Source organism: Lactuca sativa, chromosome 7 (assembly GCF_002870075.4).
Source record: "Lactuca sativa cultivar Salinas chromosome 7, Lsat_Salinas_v11, whole genome shotgun sequence".
Classification (NCBI taxonomy): domain Eukaryota; kingdom Viridiplantae; phylum Streptophyta; class Magnoliopsida; order Asterales; family Asteraceae; genus Lactuca; species Lactuca sativa.
The window spans coordinates 94,375,287-94,399,703 of NC_056629.2; the positions used below are offsets into that span (position 1 = coordinate 94,375,287).

General features: G+C 36.1%; 2 protein-coding genes across 3 annotated transcripts; both read left to right on the forward strand.

Moving 5' to 3' along the window:
- Positions 1–17,895: 17,895 nt before the first annotated feature.
- Positions 17,896–22,894, forward strand: LOC111912252 (putative receptor-like protein kinase At5g39000). 2 transcript variants are annotated; one of them, XM_042896471.2, is made up of 4 exons: positions 17,896–19,610; positions 19,750–19,882; positions 19,977–20,248; positions 22,109–22,894. In XM_042896471.2, the coding sequence occupies exon 1, from the start codon at positions 18,349–18,351 to the stop codon at positions 19,093–19,095; it is 747 nt and encodes a 248-aa protein (XP_042752405.1). In that variant the 5' UTR covers positions 17,896–18,348; the 3' UTR covers positions 19,096–19,610; positions 19,750–19,882; positions 19,977–20,248; positions 22,109–22,894. The 2 variants fall into 2 exon arrangements, with proteins under 2 accessions (XP_042752405.1, XP_042752406.1); XM_042896472.2 differs by lacking the exon at positions 22,109–22,894 and having other exon boundaries at positions 19,977–20,319.
- Positions 19,215–23,127, forward strand: LOC128125893 (receptor-like cytoplasmic kinase 176). Its single transcript, XM_052765749.1, has 8 exons — positions 19,215–19,610; positions 19,717–19,882; positions 19,947–20,090; positions 20,168–20,248; positions 22,109–22,248; positions 22,635–22,718; positions 22,771–22,853; positions 23,061–23,127. Exons 1-8 carry the CDS (start codon positions 19,215–19,217, stop codon positions 23,125–23,127), a joined length of 1,161 nt encoding a protein of 386 aa, XP_052621709.1.
- Positions 23,128–24,417: the final 1,290 nt, after the last annotated feature.

A 24,417-nucleotide genomic window follows, 5' to 3' on the forward strand; every position in this document is an offset into this window, starting at 1 on the left:
TGTAAATAGAATTAAGGAGGATTATGCTTCCTTAAATAGGGTGCAAAACCCCAGGATCTAGGGTTTCTTCGGCCAGCTCCTACTCGTCGAGTTCTTCATGGACTCGGCGAGTAGGCCACTAAACACGAGATCCCACCCCGCTGCTACTCGACGAGTAGGCCACTAAACAAACTTGCATTACAATTTTGTGACTTTTGTTTCCCTTACTTATTCCAAGGACAAAATCTTCCTTAATGGGTGGATAATTGTAACATCTTGTTCTTAGGACTAGAAGTTTTAGACTTTTTGGTAAAAATAAAAAAAACTTCTTTAATTTAAAATAAAATAAATTCAAGTGAAGTAAAGGAATAAATGAAATGAATATTTTAGAATAATAATAATAATAATTTTTTCATTACTTTAGATTAATATATGATAGGGAATCTGGCATTAAATGAGACTTTTGTAAGAAAGGGACCAACAATCTCAACATATAGAAACTTGTGCTTGGCTCGATAGTTTGAATAAATAAGCACCCCGTGCTAAATTTATATATGTTATGATGGATTAGGACTACTTATGGATATAATATAAGTTATCATAAAGTTTTAGCTGAGTCATGGATCATCATTGCAAAGATTTTAAGGGGAGGGACCAAAATTGGAAAGTTGGCAAAACTTGTGTCCCTGCTCCGCGCTATGTTTTTGGAACTAGCAGATTATAAGCAATGATTTTCAGCCTTGTTTCCCTCATTTCTTTAAAGCTTTTCTTCTCTACTCGAGTTCAACCTCTTTCCCACATTCATAATCGATTTTTTAGTTATATCCATGTTGTTTTAGTGATTGGAATTGTTAGATGTATGATTACTCAAATCATGTCAAGGAAATGGAATGAACCATGTGGAGATCCTTTCTTCTGTTCTTTTGAATTTTTATAACTCTGAATTGTTCTCTTAGGTCATTTGATTCGTTTTGAAATTGTATTGAAACTTGGATGCTTAATGAGAAACAAAGCTAATTGATGCATTCTATTATACAATATTCGTGAAACAACTAAAGGGAGGTTGCAACGCATTGCTTGAACTATTTTTTTAGCTTCATGATCTTATTGTGTCTTGGTGTTAGTTCTCTCCTTTGAGATTCTTTGGTTTCCTTAATGCACATTAGAACATTTTTGGAGTACTTTTATATTAGATTGAGGAGTTGACTCGTAGAAGAGTAATTTAGTCATTTGACAACTTTTTTTCGTACTAGGTGATTAACTTAAGATGTTTGAAGTTCAAGGTGTGTATTTCAAGTGTAGGAGATCTTAGGTGCTTATATCTTTTGTAATGTCTGGTTCCAGGTCTGTATTTGAATTATAATTATTCATTTTTATAGAGGAAATTGACGAGTTGGGAGCCCTAGACTCGTCGAGTAGAGATGATTTGGGACGCGGGTTAAGAAACCTAGTCAACAAAATTGGAGGCCTCAACTTGAAAAGTAGGCTGGCAGAAATGAAACCCTAATCTTCAGGGTTTTTGTACCCTATTTAAATGCCTTATTGTTGCATTTTGTCCACCCTCATCGTTCCCCTAGTACAGTAAAACCCTAATCGTGCCTCTTTCTCCATTTTGAATGTGTGAGAGTCTAAAGAGTGTTCTTTGGTGCTTTTCTTGAAGGAGTGTGAAGTTAGTGGTGCAAAGTTGAAGGGAGAAGCTCTAGATCCAGGATTTTCAGTGTTGTTACAACCATTTGGAGGTATAAAGTCAATACCTTGACTATTTATTTGCTAGATCTCTTCTTTGAGAAATTTATGGCCTTTAGTAGCTTGTTTTCGTGTCATTTACGGATTTGAACATGTTATGAAGCTATGACTTCAGATCTAGACATTTCATAGCCAATTGAGACTTAAATTTGCCAGCTTTATCAAGTCTTAGTCCTCTTCCATGCCATAGGTCCCTTATAAAGCTTAGTTTTAGTGTTTTTAGCCTCTTGATACCATGCATGGACATAAAGTTAGCAACTTTACGTGGTATCTCAGCCTAAGGGGACCAGATATATGGTTTGGAGGCATTAAACTCGCTTAGAAGTGACTGAATTAGTTAAGACTACAGAAACTCGATGAGTGGTTTACCTAAATCGGTGAGTTGGATCGTGGTCCCCATATCTTTTCGATTACTGAGTAAACTCGACGAGTTGAAGAGATGACTTCGCGAGTTGAGTAGGACTTTCATTGTTTTCTGAAAAAAGAAGGAACTCGATGAGTCCATAAAGAGACTCGACGAGTTGTACTGGAAAGTCCCGATTTTGTTAAGAAGGAGGAAATCGGCGAGTTGAAGGAAAACTTGACGAGCTGGACCGCGATTTCACAATTCTACGATCTATGGGAACTCATCGAGTTGAGGAATGTACTCGACTAGTTGAGTCAACTCAGAGTATTGACTTTGACTTTGACCACAGTTATACATCCCAAAAATCATGACCAAAAATTTCATTTTCAATTACTAAATAAAACATAGTTATCAAAATTATTTCATCCAAAAACATAAGTCATCGTATCAAATCATAGTATCATATCAAAACACATATCAATATATTAGAGTAACACATCCCAGGCTAAACAAAATGGTGTGTTCACTGCAGTCATCCCGAGCTCTACCCTTTGCTACTGGAAGTACCTGAAACCAAAATTGAAAATTGTATGCACAAAGCTTAGTCAGTCTCCCCAAACTACCACATAACATACACATAATCATATAATAACATCATAACATACATGCGCCTTTCCCGCTTCATCAGGCCCGGCCTGGCATCAGACAATGTACGGCGTCAAGCCTTGCCCGACATCGAGCAAAGTACGGTATACATATAATCATATCAACAATTACATATAAATAATCACATAACATAAGCATATAATCATTCCTCAGGCCCCGCCCAACATCTGACCAAAATCCGGAAGCATACTAACATTCCTCGGGCATTGCCCGACATCATACTGAAATCCGGAAACATACAAATAGACACACGAAAGAATCATGAAGACATCAAGCATAAAAACATTCCTTAGGCACCGCCCGACATCGGATTGGAATCCGGAAATATATAAACCTACATCAAGCATTGCTCAACATCGGTCATTAGCCCGGAACATACTATCATACACATACATATCGTCATTGGTGCCTTCGATCCGTTCATACAGGAGGATACTCACCTCCTGTGTCAAATGATGGCTGAAACGTCTCTGCCTTAAATCAGCTCCACTCATTGCCTTAATCAAAACAACCCCTCTGCCTAGAATTAGCTCCACTCATTACCTTAATCAAAACAACCCCTTAATTACCATTCCATACTCATAACCCTTAAGGTTCAACTTTGGTCAAGTTAAATTCAACGCTCCGAGTTGACTCAACTCTTCAAGTTTATCCTTCAACTCGTCAAGTTCTCATCAATCACGGAATTGTGAAATCACGATCTAACTCATCGACTTTTCCTCCAACTCATCGAGTTCCTCTTTCTTAACAGAAACGGGACTTTCCTAGTATAAATCGTCGAGTTCCCTTGTGGAATCGCCGATTTTCGTTAACAGAATCGAGAATGTTCAACTTAACTCGTTGAGTTCCCTTATGAACTCACCGAGTTCCTTGCATTTCTAGTCTATTCAGCCATTTCCTCAAATGAAAGGTTCCAAAATATAGATCTACATTATTTCCATGGTATATTTTTGTAAGGTTAACAACTTGATTACTGTGCATGCCTAAAATGGACCCAATCTCGAGATATAGCAACCTACTTCTATAGACATGGTCTTTTCATGGATAAAAATGGGTTTAGGATCCCTTTTTATGAATCTAATGGCCAAATAACATTAAGAATGGGAGTGTGTAGCTTCAGGGCCATCAAGGTTAACATATTTCCAACAATGGGGTCAAAAAGGCTCATAAAACAAGGCTAAGAGAGATCTGAGTTATGAATCACCAAGTTAGGGACTCTTTACCTTAGAAAGTTGCCAAAGATAGACGAGATCCTTGATCTAGTGCTTCCCCTCAAGCTCAATGACCTTCTATTTCTTCAAAGTGTACATCCCCGATGAACCCTAGCAACTTGTATTGTCCTATCTTCCACGATCTCTACATCAAGAGGACAGTCTAGCTCTCTTGGAGCTCCAACAAATCACTTGCTCAGCGCGAGTGATACAAAAGATCGGGTAGCCCCTGAATCAAATAATACCAGAGCAGTTATACAGTTCACAAGGACCGATCCTATAATGAAAACACATGAACATAAGCAATAATCAACATAAGTAAAGAGATAAGGAGAAGTTACATACCCATCACAACATCAGGAGTTGCACGTGTCTCCTCTGTTGTCAGCTGAAAGGCCCTGCTCTTCGCCATAGGCGCCTCTGACCGGAATTGATGGCTATCGGTAATCCTTAGTGTAGCAGGAGGGGTACTACCACCCGTACTGTCATTGCTAAACTCGGGTATTGGGACCACATGTGTCCCCTTTGATTGTACTGGCAACAAATCAGATCTGATACTGTGGTGGTGATGGTGGTAGCAGTACAATCCCTACTGACATGACCTGTTTGGCCGCACTTAAAACAGCCCGAACTACCCGCCCTGCACGCCCCCTCATACATCTTGCAGCACTTACCACAACAGTTGTGGTCCTGCTGGCTCATCGATCGATAATCCAATACCTTGGGTTTCTTTCTCGCACTCCCTACCTGAAGCCCCTCTAGTTTCCTCTTCTTCTCCATCTCTAAATCCAACTCCATTTCCCGAGCCCTCGCAATCATGCCCTACGATGTCTTGTAGCTAGATCGACTCACAAACTGGCGGATATCACTACTCAACATCTCATGGTATCAGGCCTTTTTCATCTCCTCGTCCGCCACATACTGCAGAACAAGAAGGGACCCTCTCCCTGAACATGGCGGTGATCTTAGTCACCATCTCTGTAGTTAGCTGGAGATCTTGGAACTCCCAAGCAAGCTGGTGCACCTTGATCACAAGTGAAAACTCGGCCCTAAACCTGGTTAAAATGTCATTCCACTTAATCGCATCAAGAGTGGCATCATCTCCAATGGCATGTCCAACCTCCTCCTACCAATCACATGCCCTGTCGTTCAGAAGGCAGGAAGCAAGTTGGTCCTAGTCCCCATTGGGACAACGGCTGGTGCGACAGGCATTGGCGACATCAGCCAATCAACTGCTGCTAGCAATGGGGTCCCAAGCCCTATGATAGTCTGGAGCTCCACAAGCTCGGAACTCCCTGAATGTCATCGTTCGTGCCTCTAACATGGCCGCCATCTCGGTGCAGAAAGTACTCAGCCTCTCATCAAGAATCTCCAAGATGCCCTCCTTGACCGTAGTAAAGATTACAGGAGTCTAGTCCAAAATATTATGCGTGATATTAGAAGAAATTAACTCCCTCTTCTGATCATATAGCTGGCCAACTCCAAAGCCCGAGCCTGATCCTTCTTCTACTGCAGAATTGCCAACTACACTCGCGCGTAGCATCACTATACTGAAAATACACCATAAAAATCATCAAGTACTCATCATAACTCGAGCGATCTCACATACTACAAGTTCCCTGGGTTCATCTCAGCCTTCCATGATTTGAGCAAGGATCCTCTACTTTTAGTAGTATGGGCCCATACTACCTTCCATATCTATCCGTACTTTCCTCAAGAACTGCCTTGATTCTACCATGTCGCTTTCACTACTACTGTTTTTCATGCTAATCTCATCCTAGGCTTACCCTAAGGTAATCTCCAACCCACACTCCGCCATAAGCTACATAAGAATCCCTGCTACCTTTCCCTAACTAGCTCGGGAATACCATTACATATTACTAAGACCAGATAATTCTTCGAATGAGAGGTCTCTCCCTACAATGGTCAAACTCAAACGAGAGCTGTGAAATAAGGCTTAACCTAACCTTTTGAAATTATTTAGTGCTTGTAATATATAATTTAACATATTCATTTACTAGTTAGTTGAAGATAACTAGAACTCCTATAAGCAAAAAGCAAGCAGCATTCAGGCATTGAGTAAACAAAAACCAATCATATCCTAATCAGACCATCATATCACTAACAAATCAGTACTAGCATGCAGTTCATAAAGCTGATACATATAATAGACATACAAGGCATCATTCCTAGATCCTTAGACCTAATCTGGGATGTATTTCTCATAATCATATCATAGCATAACAAACATGTAAGGGTAATTTGGGAGAACTTACTTGAGCTTGGCTGATTAGATGCACCACACTCGTTTCTCTTTTCAAAATCCTTTTATAAAAGTGGTTTTATTTAAAAAATTTATACCAAGTCCTCAGTTTGAGTTTAGACACACCCAAGACTGTGCCCGAATCCTTCAAACCAAGGCTTTGATACCAACCTGAAACATCCCAAAAATACGGTCCAAAATTTTTGTTTTTAATTATTAATAAAACCATAGTTATCAAATCATTAGATAAAAATCATAAGTCATTGTATCTCAAAAATCATAAACATCTATCATACATATCAGAGTAAAAACATCCCAGGCTAAAATCATGGTGCGTGCACTATAGCCATCCCGAGCTCTTCCCTTTGCTATCAGAAGTACCTGAAACTAAACCTGAAAATTGTAATCATGAAGCTTAGTGAGTCTCCCCAAAATACTACATACCATACACATAATTACGTAATCACATAATAACATATCATGGGCCTTTCCCACTTCATGGGGCCCCGCCCCGGCATCGTGCCCCGTTTGGCATCAGACTGAAATCCGGCATCGAGCCCCACCCGGCATCGAGCAAAGCTTGGTATACATATAAACATATCACAAATACACATAAATAATCACATAACATAAACATATAAACATTCCTCGGACCCCGCTCGACATCGGACCAAAATCCGGAAAAATACAAAACAGACACATGCAAGAATCACGAAGACATCAAGCATACAAACATTCCTCGAGCACTGCCTGTCATCGGATCGGAAATCTGGAAACATATAAACCTGCATCGGGCACTTCCCGACATCGTACCTTGGTCCGAAACATACTAGCATACATATACGAGCTGACATTGGTGCCTTCAACCTGTTCATGCATGAGGAAAACTCACCTCGCAATGCTGAATGTTGAATCTCATGGTACAGAATCCCCAATAGCTGCTTCGACGACTCCCGAGCTATCAATGTAACATAACACTTAGTTAAAATCCATAAAGCCTTCTTAGGGTAAAATGACCATTTTACACCTCGTCTAATTAGGACCATAACCTAGGCCCAAATCTATAACATCAATGGTCCAATTTTTATAAAACCTTTCCAAGCCCACTAATGGCCCGCTTTTCTAAATTGGGCCCAACTCTTCAAATGTGCCTTCCTTAACACCAAGCATGGTCTAAGCCTAATAAATGACTTTTAATGGCCCACCAAGGCCCAACAACTAAGAAATCCAAAGAATAGCCCAATCCAAGGCCCAAATGACAAAAAGCCCAAAATCAGCTAGTACACGGGGCGTACTCCTTTGTACGCTAAGCGTACAGGCTGCATAGCTTGTACGCCTGACATACTGGCTTGCACACCCAGTGTACTATCTTGTTAAGCCATTTTCCTCAAAAGTGCTTAATCCCTTAAGAACTAAAGCTTAAAACACAAATCTGAGACCACTAACATGTCTTAACCCATAAAGTCGATTACTTGGTGGCTTGCAATCCACCAAATGGACCCAAACTTGGAATATAACAACTATTTTCCATGTAAATAACTAGAACTCATGCATGATCACAAAAGGACCTTCAAGATTGAAACTTTTCTGCTCTTGGGACTCATATAGCACTAAGGGTGGCAACCCTAAGCCTAGAAACGGATTGGAACCATAAAAATCCATTCTTGGAACATAAATAGGTCTAAAACACCATTAACATAGATCTAAGCATTCATGAAGCAAGTTGAGATCTTTTTACCTCAAATGCATGCCAAATGGTGATGTTATGTTAGATCCTTGAGCATAAGCTACTCAAGTTCTTCTTCTTCAACTTCTTCCTTCTCCTTCCAAGCTTCAAATCACCAAAATAAGCTTCACAAGGCCAAAAACACACAAGGATGATTTATGAAAGGTTTTTAGGGTTTTTGAATTGAGGTGGCTGGTAAGGAGGCTAGGTTTTGGAACATAATGTTGTATTTGTATGGCTTAAACACTAAAAATTAGGGTTTTGAGTCTGCTTGCGTATGTTGCGCGTACGCACCTCCGCCCCCACATTTGATGCTACTTTTACGCCACGCGTATGCCAAGCTTACGCCCAGCGCACGTCTTCAGGCAGCTCAATCTTGTCGGCCTACTTGCTTTGGCCCAACTCAATAGTCCACTATTTCTTTCATAGTCCAACAATTAGTTACAAAAATATAAAATAATTATTATTACCTCAAGTCACGGATGTTACAGAAATAGTAAATGCCTTACCTACCTAAAATAGATTCGAATTTAATTACGACATCCCTCTACAATGTTCGAATTGAAAATATGCGTCGTAGCCTTAATTTAAATTTATGGCTTAATAATTAAGGATTAAAATCAACTAACTTGAATTCTCTTTTGTACTTTTATAGATGTCGAGTCAAGACATCAATGGTCTTCCTCATTCTTTTGGAGATGTTTTTCCACTTCCTCCAGAAGATGATCTTCCACGTTTAGATCAATGTCAAAATGTTTCCTCTTGTTCAGGAAATGGTAGGAATAGTTATCATGCTTCTCCAACTCTTCCTCCTCCTCCTACAGTGACTCTCCCTACATCAGGTTTTCCTCAAGTCGAAAGATCTGAAACCACTCAATTTCTATTGGCATATAAACATCAAAATGGAAATTTTGTGTCAATGCATGCTTTGGAAATGACATTGTACATTGACAAATTGGAAACATTGAGTGTCATTTTCTCAAGGAAGTAGGCCATTGATTTGGTTCTTCTTTTGTTTCTTGAGTCATACAGTCATACAGTCTGTTCATTGAGTCATACGTGATCCTAATTGATCTGACACATATATTGATTGTTGCCGAAGCAAAAAGTCTTAAGAGCACAAGTGAAGTTAAAGTGTTTAAAGGATCTAATTCCAAAATTTCCATGGATGTTGACAATGGTGGCAACGGTGGTCCAGAAAAGATTTATCTTCCCAATGGAAACGGATCGACCAATAATTAAACTCTCTGATCACATGGTAAAGAGAAAGGTTAGTTCTAAGATAGTTCCATGTGTTAATCCTAAAAGGTCCATATGTATCTATTGCCAATTGAAGGGACATTGGTTGCGAAGCTTCCCAGACTACATGAATGATATTAAAGATGGTAAACTTAAGTTGTGTAACTCTACTTTAGGTACATCCATTATCTTAACTAGTTCCTATTCATAGATTCTTAATACATGATGTGATGGACAAATTTTGTTGGTATTGCAAGATCTAAGAGAAAGAATGAAGCTTAAGAAAAGCGAGCTAATTCAGATCGTGAGAAAAGGATTTCAGTCACATGGTTCGATGATCAGAATTGGAGCTACTACTTTGAAGTTAGGATAATTTAATAGATTGCTTTGGAAATGTCTAGAAACATAGTTTTGCATTTCATGCATTGTAAGGACAATTTCCAAATTTTTGCCTATTATCAATAAAAGTTAAATTTTGGTTTATTTGGTTGCCTTGCTTTATATTTTCTTACAACGACATTTATGAAAGTGTTTGTTATGTTTTTCTATTATTATCAATGTTAATTATGTATTTAGTTTTTGTTATATCGCTTGGGGTAATGTCATAATTGACTAAGTGATTACGAACTCCCATCACCTAATTTTCAATTGCATAGAAACTTGGAGTCATGCAATTTGAATTGGTAATGTATGAGAATTTTGATCATTGGAAAATTATGAATAATTCATTGATCACATGTTTATGTGATTCAATGTGAAGGACTAATGGATCCAGTACATGTTGATATGGACTATTCAGATCTACCACAAAGGAAGATAAGTGTACTTGTCATAATTTATTGATGTTTTAGTAAGCATGGTTGTGTTTATAAGATTAAGCATGATTCTGATACTTTGAAAAGATTCAAAGAGTAGTAAAACAACTAAGAAGAATCTATTAGGAATAAAGATAAAAGTTTCTCCAATCTAAAACGAAAGGAGAGTACTTTAATATTGTATTTTGTGATAATCTTAATGATTACGGAACTATATCACCATTGATCATCAAAGAACATATTAGTCCAATTGTTTGACTAAGAAGATGAATCAAATATTGTCAAAATGGTTCAATCGAGATATGAGTCATACTTCATATCTGATCAAGTTTTGAAGCGATGCTCTAGTTACTACAAATCGTATGTTGAAACTTATTTCATACGAAGTATGTAACATCCCAACTCCTAAGTATAATAATTAATTAATTTACTTTCATAATTTCAAAGCAACTCGATGAGTTCGATGCACCAAATCGCCATGTAGCTGAGTTAATGGCCGCATAATTTTTAGTGTCTACTCGATGAGTAGGTGCTGAGTGAGAAACTCCTAATTTTCAGGGTTTGTGTCCTATTTAAAGGACCTTAAGCCTTCATACCCACCTCCCTTGTCACCTTCAAACTTTGTGAGAAACCTAATCAAGCTGCATTCGTTGTGTGTGTGTGTGAGAGAGAGAGAGAGAGGGAGAGAGTAAAATTATGTATTCTTGTGCACTTTTAGAAGGAGGTTAGAGAAAAACAAGGCTTGGAACGAAGAGGGACTTTTGGATACAGTTCTTCAGTGTTAGCTTTTGTTTGGAGGTAAAAAGCTACCACCTTGATCATTTATTTTGTTAGATCTCATTCTAAGGGGGTTTTAGGGCTTTCTTCCATCCATCTTTTGGTTATTGAGACTTTTGAGCATGACATCAAATTGAAACATCAGATATGGACTGTGTGAGGTCCTTTGAGCCCAAAGATCCAAGCTTTATCAAGCTAGTGACAAGTGTTTATGCATTAAACCCCATATAGAGCTTATTATGGCATTTCGAGCCTTAGATGTCATGCATAGATGTAAAGCTTGTAGCTTTACGTGGTATTTCATCCTTAGGAAGCCATATCTAGAGTTTGGGACATTATTTATGCTTGGAATTGTCTGAATGAATATTGGGCTAGAGGGACTTGATGAGTGCATGAGCCAACTCGACGTGTCAGCTAGGGTTTTTCCTAATAGACTGGACACGCTACAACTCGGCGAGTTGATGAGATAACTCGATGAGTTGAGTTGGATTTCCCCCACTTATGAGAAAATGAAGGAACTCGATGAGTGGCGTAGATGCACTCGACGAGTTTAGTCAACATGGACTGTTGACTTTCGTTGACTTTTAGGCTTTGGTCAACTGTGGATCTTAGAGACCATGGAGGGGTAAAATGTTCTTTTCACCCTTTTTGAGATTCAGTGGAGAAGTTATCTTAGCATCTCGGAGTGATTATTAGAAATTTGCTAATTAGGGATAATTATATTATTTAGGCGGAGTCTAGAATGTTCGTGGGGGGTGCTAGGTCTACTTGCTTACTTCCAAGGTGAGTCTTCTCACTATACTTACATGAGTGGTAATACTGTGTGACTAAAGGGTCTTATTGAGTTATCGACTGGAGGATCATATGTGCTTATACTGAGTTATGTGATATTATGCATTCAGTCTTTGTGATATATGCTATATTATTCTGTGCTTTACTGAGTTAGGACCGGAGGGTCCAAACCGAGTTGTAAGACAGGAGGGTCTTCACTGAGATATAGGACTGTAGGGTCCAACCCTAGTTGTGAGACTGAAGGGTCCTCACTGAGACACATGACCGAAGGGTCCACACCGTGTCGTGAGACCGGAGGGTCTATGCCGAGTTATATCCTTGAGAGGCTTATTATTTGAGTATATGGTATTTTGGGGAACTCACTAAGCTTCATGCTTACCATGTTGTGTGTTATGTGTTTCAGGTACTTCTCAAGATCGCAGGAGCGCAGCGGCTTGATTGTACACACCTGTTCGAGACTATGTCGAGGATTCTAGGATATTATCAGTTGTTTTGTTGAATTGTGTTTTTGACATTTGAGACATTATGGTTTTGAGACAATGTGATACTGATTTTATAATATTTAAAAATGAAAATTTTGTTTGAAATTCTAGAGTGTTACAAAGTAGGTTCGTAACACCTTATGAAATGTGGAGTATTAATGTTTTCTTACTCTAGCACATTTGGAATTGGAAAGTTGTGATGTTTTGCTTAAAATAAATGATAAACTGAGACCAATTATAGGATGTGTGTTCTTGTCGAGAATTCACACTAACTTTTGAATAATTGATTTAGCTCGTCAAGGAACGTTCCTTGAGAAAGAAAATCTTATATGTCAAGAAGTCAATGGGAGTCTTATTGATCTTTAGAGTTTCAAGAGTCAATCGAGAATAAACCTTTTAGTTATCATTAGTATAAGACCAGAGGTTGATGACATATCATGTTAAGATGACATATTTTTGTTTTTGCGCACCAACCAGTTGAGTTTGCAATACTATGATTTCTATGGTTCTCATTTGATTGCAAAAAGCAGAGCATGTTGGCAAGTGAGAGTACATTGATCGATATGGGTGAGCCACGTAACAACATGGAAGCACCGGTAGGCCTTTGTGCTACCGGAGAGCAAGAAATTTAGAATATGCAAAGTTCAGTTCATGAAAGGAAAACTAAAGTTGAGTTTGGTTTTATCCTAAACCTTATCTTATGATTGTAGGATGGAAATGATAGATTCACATGGATGGGAACATATACACCATAAAACCTAGGTGGCAAAAGGTTTTGTTCTAATTCATGAGAATGATTATGAGGAAACAATTTTGGTAGTAGATTTTAAAGATATGTTAAACATCATTATGGTTAGTAATTGTGTTAATTGCATTCTCAAATTCGCAATATGATTACGACATCTCTTTTCATAGTTCAAATTCTGAGAAATGACAAGGAATTGTTTAAATTTTCAGGACATATGCTATAAGTTCTAAAAGGGTTTGAACACACGCGCATATGATATTTAATAAAGGTGTATAATCTTGAGAAGTCTAGTTGAAGACTTATCAAAGCATCACGTATCAGAAATCTACACTTTAGTAAGAAAGTCAAAGAGTATTGATTTCTAAAAGTCCAGTTGATTTCCAGGTGCATGTCAAAGCTAGTGCGAGCAAATTTTTTGTAATACTATGAACATAATTTTTATGGTAGTGGGAGAATAATTGTTATGCTAAGTATTGCAAGTTGGTAGTACTATTCATAGGGAAAAAAGTTTTTGAATTTGCAAGTTGCAAAGCTTGGAAATTGTTTCTCTATGAATAGACTTAAGGGAGAGAGCACTCATAGTTTGTTTCAAATATAAAAGTTTAGATCGAAGGGTTTGATAGAGCTTAATCATGGACATATATAAATATCATGTTGAAATGATTCAACATAGGAAATTCGATATATGGAAATATTATAACAAGAGACTGAACAAATATTAGGTCTTTATGAAAGACATAATGAAGCGAGTCCCATATGCCTTAGATATAAGATTGTTTTCATAAGATATAATATTCACTTGTTTTGATTTTTCCAAAAATGCCTTGGGCGTTGAGAGGGAAAAAGGACTATAACTTTGTAAGACTAAAGTTGTTAAACAACTATTAAGAACATTCTGAGGTTATACCAAAAGATTGGTTACTTGTGGACAGTTGGAAGTATAGTATTGTTTGGAAGGGCCATAGTGACATATTTTAGATTGAGATAATTTTTGGTCAAAATTGATGGTCATATGGGAATATGGAAATGTTTCCGTAGTGAGAGTTGATTATTAAAATCAACATTTGAATTGGAAACTTTAATGCAAGAAAGGTGCTCAAGGAGTGTATCTTGAGTTTGAGACTTCGTTACCATGAAAATGTTTTTAATTAGAAGCAAAATTCCAATGCAACATTTTGGAATATCATTGGCTAAGTCTTTATGACTTTTAAGCCTCGACATCACACAAGGACAATGTATGTAAGGTTGGAATTCTAACACATTTAGTAGTGACAAGAAGTTGGAATTTTGAAATGAGCATCATTGGAATAATGTCCAGTTGATCTGTTCCAAACGAATGACCATAAAGAGACATAGTATGCATGTTCATAACATGGCTTCTATGCAGTTATAGCAGTTCAAAATAAAATATCGGTCAACGACCGATATTCGATATATAGATTATCGTGGTGGGATATCAGTGGGATATCGGTATTTTTATGTTATGTAGGGCCTTTGTAACCTTGTGTTTTATTGAATGAATACATGGTCATTAACTAAAACATATAGTAAATTAGAAAATGTTTGAACCAAATGTTTATCAATCTCATAAAACGGCCACCATATATCTACGTTTTAATAATAAATGAAGTGACTTAATAAAATATTTAGCTATAAACGCTATTTCACCACTATCCCACCGATATTTGTCAAATATCAGTCAAATAGTGGTCAAATATCGGTCACTATCGCCGCTATTTGCGGTACCGCTATTTTGGACGCTATTTAGTACCGATATTTTACCACCTGTCGATAACCGCTATCCCACCGCTATTGACTGCATAGCATGGCATGACTAATGTTTAATTCAAGTGGTTAGTTAATTACTCAAAACATTATACAATGAATAAAGTCTTAACTAATATGGTGAGTAAATAATAAGAGTTTCATTTATATTCAATACTTTTGAGACCATAGTTAATTAGGTTATTATTGTGTTTCACTTTGCTTGTTTTACTTCCTAAATAATTTGATTATTCAAAATTCCACAGTTAATCGTACTTTTGGAAGTAAGTAGCGAATTAAGACTGTCATGAACTAGATTGTAGATTGTCTAAGGGTTTAGACATAACAATAGTTTTGCTGCAATGTTAATGCGTACTTAGTAATGAGGATTTTAAGTATTGGATAAACCTACGCTCAAAGAATTACTTCATGGATTTTATTACGAGTAATTATGAGACGATAATATCTTATATTCTTGAAGCGGAGATATATGAGGTGTGGTTTACAAGTCAGTTGTGCATTGATAATACATAAATGCATCAGTAACTTGATGTTATAAAATGTATTATTGTGCATGATTTGATAAGTAATTAGTGAAAAAATATCAGTCAAAGTTTATTCGTTCCATTTTCCCTAGTGAGAAAAGCGATATCTTTGGGCCCCTCGATGATTTGATGTTGACATGTGAAGTGCTTGGCCGAGCCCAGATTAAATTGATGTGTTCAATTAGTAGTCTAAGTTCAGTCGTCATAAATAGGGAAATCAGGAAACAAAATTTTAGACAATGAGATTGATTTCAATCCATGTCTCGTGCCCATATGATATCATGTACAACGAAAGAATATTTGATCACTTATCTTAGGAAATGTAATTGTCTGGGTCAGAGTTCAACAATGACTTTTGGTAGCTACAATTCGCTGATCAATTCGGAAGTTATAATGGCGGTTATAGTTATAGACTTATAAAAGTAGGAGACTATTGGATTATGTGTCTAAGCCATTAACTATAATTTGTATAAACTTGAATTGATGGTAGCATAGCCTTTTGGACTGCCCTCAAACCTAGCAATTGACTAGGATAACTTTTAGAGAGAGAAATTGAATTAATAATTTATTATATGGTCAATAAATTAAGTAGAAATCAAAATAAATAATTTGTTAATATATTATGAGAATAATATATTAATTGGAAATAGTATTATGTAATTAATAATCCATCAAAAATTAAATGGAATTAATTTTGAGATTAATTGTATTAATTAAAATAGGAGGACTAAAGGTAACAATGTTTAAAAGTTGATCATTGGGCAATTCTAGAAGCTCCCTAGGTAGGGGACGAATTCTAGAAAGCCTTCTAGGGTTTCCTTGGGCATTAAGTGTGTCTTGGATGTCTTAGGGAGGAAGTTAAGGGATTAGGGTTATCTTGGAGATACTTGTCTTATCCAATACCTTCCTAGACTCATATATAAACCCTTAAGGGTTTAGAATTTCGTCCATGCATTCTTTAGAAGAATGGGAAAGAAATTTCTACTCCTCTCCTCTTTTCTTCAAGTTCCTTGGTTGCTAGGGTTTGTGTGTGAACCATTAGAGGCACGACACTTGTGGTGCTTGTTGCCAAAAGATTTGAAGAAGGATTCAAGGTTGTTTGCAATAACAATCATCAAGGTAAGTTTCTTGTTCTTATGAATTAGTTTTTCATAGAATAGTTTTGTAGGATAATAAGTCATAGTATGTTGCCTATATGAGAAAGACATAGATCTTTGTTAGGTTGCATGTGCCCTAATCATTTAATTTTTTAAATGTTTTTCCGCTTAGTGCATTGTATTTGTAACCTCCATAACCCAATAGTATTGTCTTCTTAAACCTTTGTGTTGATATTTGGTGTGACACACTCACATGAAAGGTTTTATTAAACCTAAATTGTTTCGGGAATTATAATTTGAGACCGTTATCAACATTTGAACAATGAAAATGTTTTAAATTAAACTTTGGGAGCGATTTCCGCAAACAAATACTACGAGATTATTTTAAAAGATTTGATTATTTATTTCAAATATGCTCTTGCGAAGGGTTTTACATAAACCATGATTAAAGGAGGTAGTCAAGTTTGAGTATAAAGTACTTTTAGTGATATGATTCCAATCACTTTTTCCATAGTTTGATTTGTGTATGCTTTTATTCAAGATATGCATTTATAATCAAATTCCCCTTCTTTGCTGTATGTGTGTTCGTTTAACCTTTAATCAAAGATTCCAACGTTAATTTACTAGCGTTCCCTTAGAATTTAATAACTCAATCTTACCAAAGCTATAGTGTCGTACACTTGTCCAGTTGTGTAATAGTCCAAAACGTTTGTGATATCGATCTATAAATTTAAGATTAGATTTATCACATTAAGTTTTTTTGCGTTGTTTTCGGGGAATGATTTTCAGTTAATTTAGTTTAGTTCAAAATTTGTTATGTTTTCATATTTTTTATTTATTTTATTTTTTCTTTATTTCGATAACATGACACTTCTCGGAAAGGTTTCTACTGTTTTTTTTTACCATATTTGAATTATGAGAATGCACGCGAGGAAACCAGAAGCAAATATATTAAGATACTAAAGTTTGCACTTTGTGTCGCGTCCGAATAGAATATGAACCACGTTTAGTTAAAGGATCACAATATGGCATCTCGTGACCACATCCAATATAATGTGTACCATATCACATTTGCTCGACTGTTTCGAGGATTTCTTCCAAAAAGCTCCGATTTTTTTCGTTATCTTTTGCTTAATCTCCACTAAAGGTAAGCTTTTGGAAACCATGTTTCTTAATTGATGGTTTATTTTGATAATTTTGCTACATTATGCTCTCGTTAACTTGTTTAGGGTTTGTAGTAATACCTACGATTTTGAGCCAATTTTTTGAAATTTATGATTTGTAACCCTTATACGAATTGATATGAACTCAAAATGCATATTCTTGATGAACCATGTTAAATATTTGTCTTTGTGTGTGTGAGAGAGAGATTATTGTATTATGAAATAACTAAAGGAAATAAAAAAAAAATGTTAATCCAATAAAAACAATTATAAGAATTAAAAAAAGAAAAGCAAAAGAATCATTTTACTATAAACTTTACATCAAAACTATATTTTTAAAATGAATGTTGGAACAATAAAAACAATTAAAATAATAAAAGAAGCAAAAAGAATCATTTTACTATTAACTTTACATGAAAATTATAGTTGTTGGAAAATTATTTTGAATGTGGACTGAAACTGTGATAATCCGACAACAAAGGACCATTTCTGTAATTTACAATCGCGCCCGGATGAAACCATCCGTTGGCTAAATTTTTGGATGAGACGGAAACATATGAACGTCGTTCACTCACCTCGAAATCCTCTCTTTATTTGCTCCTTGTTGTCTCAACTCTCCAACACCTACCAATAATCCCTCTCTTCAACCCTATAATCCTCACTTGCTCCATTCTTTCTCTCCACCAGCTACCAATAAAAGCGTTGAAGTCATCAGGAAAACTAGAGGTGTTTAATTAGTGTTCGTTAGACTCCAATTTAGAAGCAGTGGGTTAGAAAACAGGGTTTTAAAACCACCCGTTGCATTAGAATTGGAATTCCGTGAATGTTCTGATTCTGGTTCTAGAAGTTAGGCGCAGAGCATAGAAACTCAATGGTCATCTACTAGTAGCAAAAGAACCACACAAAATCATTGGTTATTCATCCACAAGTCTGGAGCTCTGTTTTGGATAGAATTGTTATCGTGAAGAATCAAAGGCCGGTGCCCGAGAATGTCAGATGCACCTATCAATGATACCAACTCCTCAATCCTACTGGGAGAACAGACATGTCAACAGTTTACTCTTGCTGAGATTCAACTGGCAACCAACAACTTTGACGAGACTTTAGTCATTGGGCGTGGTGGATTCGGCAATGTTTATAAATGTCCCATCAATATGGGGTTAGTAAGGGAAGTTGCAGTTAAAAGGTTGCACTGCATGTCCACCCAAGGGGCCCATGAATTTGAGGCGGAAGTTAAGGTTCTTTCTAAGCTGCGACATGGTAATCTTCTATCTCTGGTTGGTTATTGCAATGAAGGAAATGAGATGCTCCTAGCTTATGAGTTCATGCCTAATGGGACACTTAAAGATCATCTTTGCAAAGCTGATTCCACATTATCTTGGTTACAACGACTCAAGATATGCATAGGTGCAGCTCGGGGATTAGACTACCTTCACACAGGCACATCAACACAAAATGGAGTTATACATCGCGATGTGAAGGGGTCCAATATTTTGTTGGATGCAAACTTTGCTGCTAAAATTTCAGATTTTGGATTGGCGAAAGTTGGCCCAATAGATCATACACGAACTTATGTCAGCACCAATGTCAAAGGGACATTTGGCTATATGGACCCGTGCTACTTCTATACTGGAAAATTGACAAGAAAATCTGATGTTTACGCGTTTGGAGTTGTATTGTTTGAGGTGTTGTCCGGGAGGCAAGCGGTAGATTCAACGCTTGATGAAGAGCAATGAGGCTTAGCACCTTGGGCTCAAGACAAAATCAAAGAGGGAAAAGTCAATCAAATTATTGACTCAAAACTGATGGGATAGCAATCCATTGTTTAGGTACCAAACCAAAAGAACGCCCAACCATGGCTGAGGTTGTCTTTAAGCTGGAGTCTATTCTGTCACAAGAAAGGGAAAGCAGCAATTCTATCGTTAATGAAGAAAGGTTCATTTACAAGGTAAGGGCTTTTTTTACAGGCAAAGTTGACATTATGTCGGATGGTGCGGTAGGAAGCAAATCTATGAAGCAGGATGGTAAAGTTGTTAGCAAATCTGATTTTAGTGCTCACCATATCAGAAAATTCGCATACAATGAGTTGGTAAGTGCAACAAATAATTTCAAAGACATGGAGCGTTGTCCAACTTCTTATACATCCATTTACAAAGGTTGGGTTGATGAAAAGTCATATGCACCAACAAAATGTGGTATTGGTTTGGCGATATATGTTAGGGAGGAGGATATTCTAACCTGGAAATGGAAGGTACTTTCACTATGTAAAATGATGACGTGGGACTTATTTTGGATAGCAAAATAAATAGACCTTGTAGTTTTCACGCTTTTTGATATTTTCTAGTTTATATATTAAGGTACTGAACTACATTGGCAATTTGGCTGTGCAGTTGGACTTGAAACTATTAGAATTCAGTCATCCCAATATTACCAGACTCTTGGGATATTGCTTGACTAATGTAACTATGTTTTGGGTATATGAGCTGATTCCAGGGATATGGTTAGATGATCATCTATTCAAAGGTAAGCTGTAAGCATATCTTCTATTTTTTACATCTATAGAACCCTTTGGACTTCCATCTTACAGATTGGATACATGTTAACTATTTTGATGCAGCACCAGATAGAACTCCACTTTCTTGGGCTGCACGATTGAAAATAGCACATGGAGCAGCTCAAGGCCTGTCTTTCTTCCATCAGAGGAATCGTCCAGCTTATAACAATTTTGAGGGCAATCATATTTTGGTGGACAGGGTAATGTACACTGCCTTTAGGATTTTAATGCTCGGCTTTCCGATTATGAAATAGACAATTTACTTGCCCCACGTGGCTTCTCTACATTCGAAAGAGACAAATTGGATGGTCTTTTTGGACCTGTGCGTGGAGATGGTATGTTCTTTTGTAAAAATGAAATTTTTTGTACATTCTCAATATATCTGGAAAAATATTGAAATACTCCATTGAACTATTCTTTATTCTTTTTTTTTTCAATCCGAGGTGGACCCCACCTCTCTCTCTCTCTCTCTCTCTCTCTCTCTCTCTCTCTATATATATATATATATATATATATATATATATATATATATATATATATATATATATATATATATATATATATATATATATATATATGGCAAAAGGGAATATATATATTACAGCCTCATCTAAGCTTAGTACGAAACCTCTTGAAAAAACATTGTTTTACTATAAAGAGATTACGGTTAATAGATTCACGATTAATACTTCAACATGTAAATTCAAGATCGACACAATAGGGTTTAGGGTTTAGGGTTTAGGTTTATATTTAGGGTTTAGGGTTTAGGGTTTAGGGTTAGGGTTTAGGGTTTAGGGTTTAGTGTTTAAATTTAGGGTTTAGGGTTTAGCTTTAGTGTTTAGGGTTGAAATTTAGGGTTTAGGTTTAGGTTTAGAGTTTAGTAATGTTCACTTGGATGAAGTAATAAACGAAAATTGAGTAAAGAAAACGGAGATGATAAAACGATAATGAAAGAAAGAAATGTTATGGAGAATGATATATTTACCAAGTGAAACCAAACCGGGTATATTTAGCATGTTAAAACGACATATTTTAGAGGTTTAGTACCTAAGCTTAGGTGGGGCTGTAATGTATATTCCCCATCCCCTATATATATATATATATATATATATATATATATATATATATATATATATATATATATATATATATATATATATATATATAATGGTTAGGTTGCAAGGGTTGCAATGATTAAACTTGCTTACTTACTTTCATCTTTTTCATTTTGGGAAAACTAAAAAATAAAATCCTTACATATTTGCCAAAAACTGAAAATCGTATTCAATTTAACATTTTCGTCCTTTTACCCGGTCAACAGGTGATCCAACTTTTAAAAATTACATTTTTTTTGCCCTGATTTCAAATTTTATTACCAATTTTCTCCAAAATTTACACTTTTTGCCCAAATTTTAAATTTTTATTAAAATTGTGGTCCTGATTTTATAAATAGATATTACATATACAAAAAAGTTTTTTTTCTAAATAAAAATTTTTATATAGAAAATATAAGATTTTTATGTGAAAAATATGTTTTTTTTTTCTATAAATATGATTTTATAAAGACAAAACATATTTGAAACAAAATTTTGAGAAAAAAAATTATAAAAACAACTAAAGTTATGATAAATTTATAACAAAATTCTAAAATTTGGGCCAAAAGGGTAAAATTTTGACCAAATTTGTAATAAAATTTAAAACATGGGCCAAAAGTGTAAATTATGGACCAAGTTTGCAATAAATTTTGAAAATTTGGCCAAAAATGTAAGTTTTGAAAGTTGGATGACCTGTTGACCGGGTAAAAGGGTTAAATTGAATAGGATTATCAGTTTTTGTCATTTAATTGAATAAAAAAAGATATAAGGACTACATCAATTATAAGACCAATATGCAAGAACTTTAGTGTAGTTTTCCCTTTCATTTTAAATGAAATTTATAACATTTTTCTAACACACACATTCCTTTAGAGTTCCCTGCAATTTCTTTCGTCCTTTTATAGTACAAGGATCTTAACTAATCCTTTTCTAAGAGTTTGACTTGTAACACCATTTTATATGCATATGTTATATGTATACATTCATTTTCTGAAAACAAGGGGCGGTTTTTTTTTTTTTCCTTTCGAAAGCAGTACCTTTATAAGTATTTCCAAAAACAAGGGTGTTATGTATAATCATCTTCCAAAACCTCTTTAGCAGAATCTGGAGTGCAGAATGAGATCTATGCTTTTGGAGTGGTACTATTGAAAATGCTAACTGGGATGAAGGAGTATGATGAAAGGATACCCCTCGAACAGAAAAATTTGATGGAATGGGCTACTCCATTGCTAACAAATAAGGTAAATTTGGGAACAATTATGGACCCACAACTTCAGCATAATAATCATCTTCCAAAGGGAGCCTTCGAGTTAGCTCAACTTGTTTCAAAGTGTCTTCAACCAACTCGTGACAAAAATCTGTCAATTGAAGAAATCTCGCAAGTCTTGTATCAATGCTATCAAAATGAAATCATATCGGGTTGACTCTGAAATATCAAATACAGTTGTTCTTATGTAAATAAAATAATACAATTATTCTTAGGTAAATAAATATAAGAAAGTAAAATGTACGATGCTGCAAATATTAAAAAGTGTGAAGACTTGACCTCTCACTCGTCTACTATCTGCTTTCATGGGCCAGTGTTCTATTTTCTATTAACCTTCTAATGTGTGACATTATTTTGTAGGTATATAGTATTATTAACATCCGAACACTCTTTCTTACCAATTTAAAGCTGAAGCTTCATCTAATGAACGCATGCTCTAATGAGGTGCCCATTATCTTTATATTAGCTTAATTCACGATGCACCAAAATAAACCAGTTGTATAAATTACGTATGCCTCCATCTCTTGAAGTTGATTCTAATCCACATTTGTTACAAACCAATGGCATCAGGCAGAAAAGGTAGGAGTCGAACACTAAAAATCATGCACATGGTTGTTAGATCTTCATTAGTCGTTTATCATTTCTAGGTCGACCCTAATTTCATGAAGCTGGAGATACGGAGTAGATAAGAAATTTCTTAATTGTATTTGATCATCGTTTTCCAAGCTACAATGGTTGGTGTGTGGACTAATGTTCTAGGATAGATGTAACACTTATGTTACACAGGAACTTGCAGACACAAAGTCAACCTTCTTCCCCTGAAATTACAAATGCTGAAGATTTCAGGCCTTGACAAGTTTTAGGTGATGATGTTGTGGATGACATAGCGGTTGTGGGTTATGTTTTCAGATCCACAAAGGGATGGACAAGTTAAAAGGGTACAGAAAAACAGTAGGGTTTCGAAATTTATGATATCCTCATTGTATTGTTTATTTAAAATAGTGGCCCTCTAAAGGTAAAAGAGATAGAATGTGTATCCATATATTTTTTACACATAAACAATTACAAATATTGGCTTAATATAGCTGATCAATACAATTGGAAGGAACCAATCTAGGAGAGAAATTAGGGATACATAATTACAGTGTGTATCTTTGGTCCTTAATACGCCCCCGCAAGATGGGGGATCCGTCAGATATCATGGAGCGAAGTCTGAGAAATGGTGCTCCATAAAGAGGCTTTGTTAAGGCATCTGCTAATGATCATGGGATCTAATGTGTAGTACTTTGAGAGAGGCATCTGCGACCCTTTTCCTGACAAAGTGGTAGTCTAATGCAACGTGTTTCATCTGAGAGTGATAAAGTGGCTTAACACATAGGTATGTGGCACTTGTATTGTCACAAAAAAGTATGGGTGAAGAGGTTTGAGTGACACCAAGATCACTGAGAAGTTTTTCCACTCACGAGACCTCAGATGTTGCATTGGCTAATCATTTATACTTACCTTCAAGGGATCACCTTAAGACATATTTTTGTCATGTCAATTTCCAAGAGTTAATGTTTGAGCCTAGATAGAGTATATAAGCAGTAGTTGAACAGTCTCCATTCGAGATCCCTCCCCGATATGAGTCCAAAAATGCTTTGAGATTAAGAGAGTTCCCCTTTTTGAGAAATTATTCATGATGAATTGTACCCTTTAAGTAGTGGAGAACATATTTCAAAGCTTGCCAGTGAATCTGAGTGGGAGCATGCATAAACTGGGCAAGAGGATTAATGACAAACGATACGTCTGGCCATGAGATGGCCAAATACTATAATGATCCCACCAGTTTCCGATAAGGTGTAGGATCAACACTAGGTGACCCGTCCATGCAGTTGAGAATAATATAAGAGTTTAGTGGAGTCGCCACATCTTTTGCACCATCCATATGAAAGTTGGTTACGAGATCTTGAATATGGAGATGTTGGGACAGAAATAGGCCATGAGAAGTATAAATAACTTCAATTCTAAGAAAGTGGTGTAGATAACCAAAATCTTTAATGGAGAAGAAATTTGTTGAGGTGTAAATGAAGTTTGTAAGAAAGGAATATTGTTTCCTGTGAGTACATCATCCACATAGACCATAAAGAAACAGATGATGTTA

What these genes read in the sequence shown, in the direction of transcription:
- LOC128125893 (XM_052765749.1), top strand. Translation starts at nt 19,215, where the DNA reads ATGGCTGAGGTTGTCTTTAAGCTGGAGTCTATTCTGTCACAAGAAAGG. An exon ending in TTCTAACCTGGAAATGGAAG is followed by an intron (nt 19,611 to 19,716) that starts GTACTTTCACTA and finishes TTATATATTAAG; the next exon opens with GTACTGAACTACATTGGCAA. An exon ending in TGGACCTGTGCGTGGAGATG is followed by an intron (nt 20,249 to 22,108) that starts GTATGTTCTTTT and finishes CCTCTTTAGCAG; the next exon opens with AATCTGGAGTGCAGAATGAG.
- LOC111912252 (XM_042896471.2), top strand. Translation starts at nt 18,349, where the DNA reads ATGTCAGATGCACCTATCAATGATACCAACTCCTCAATCCTACTGGGA.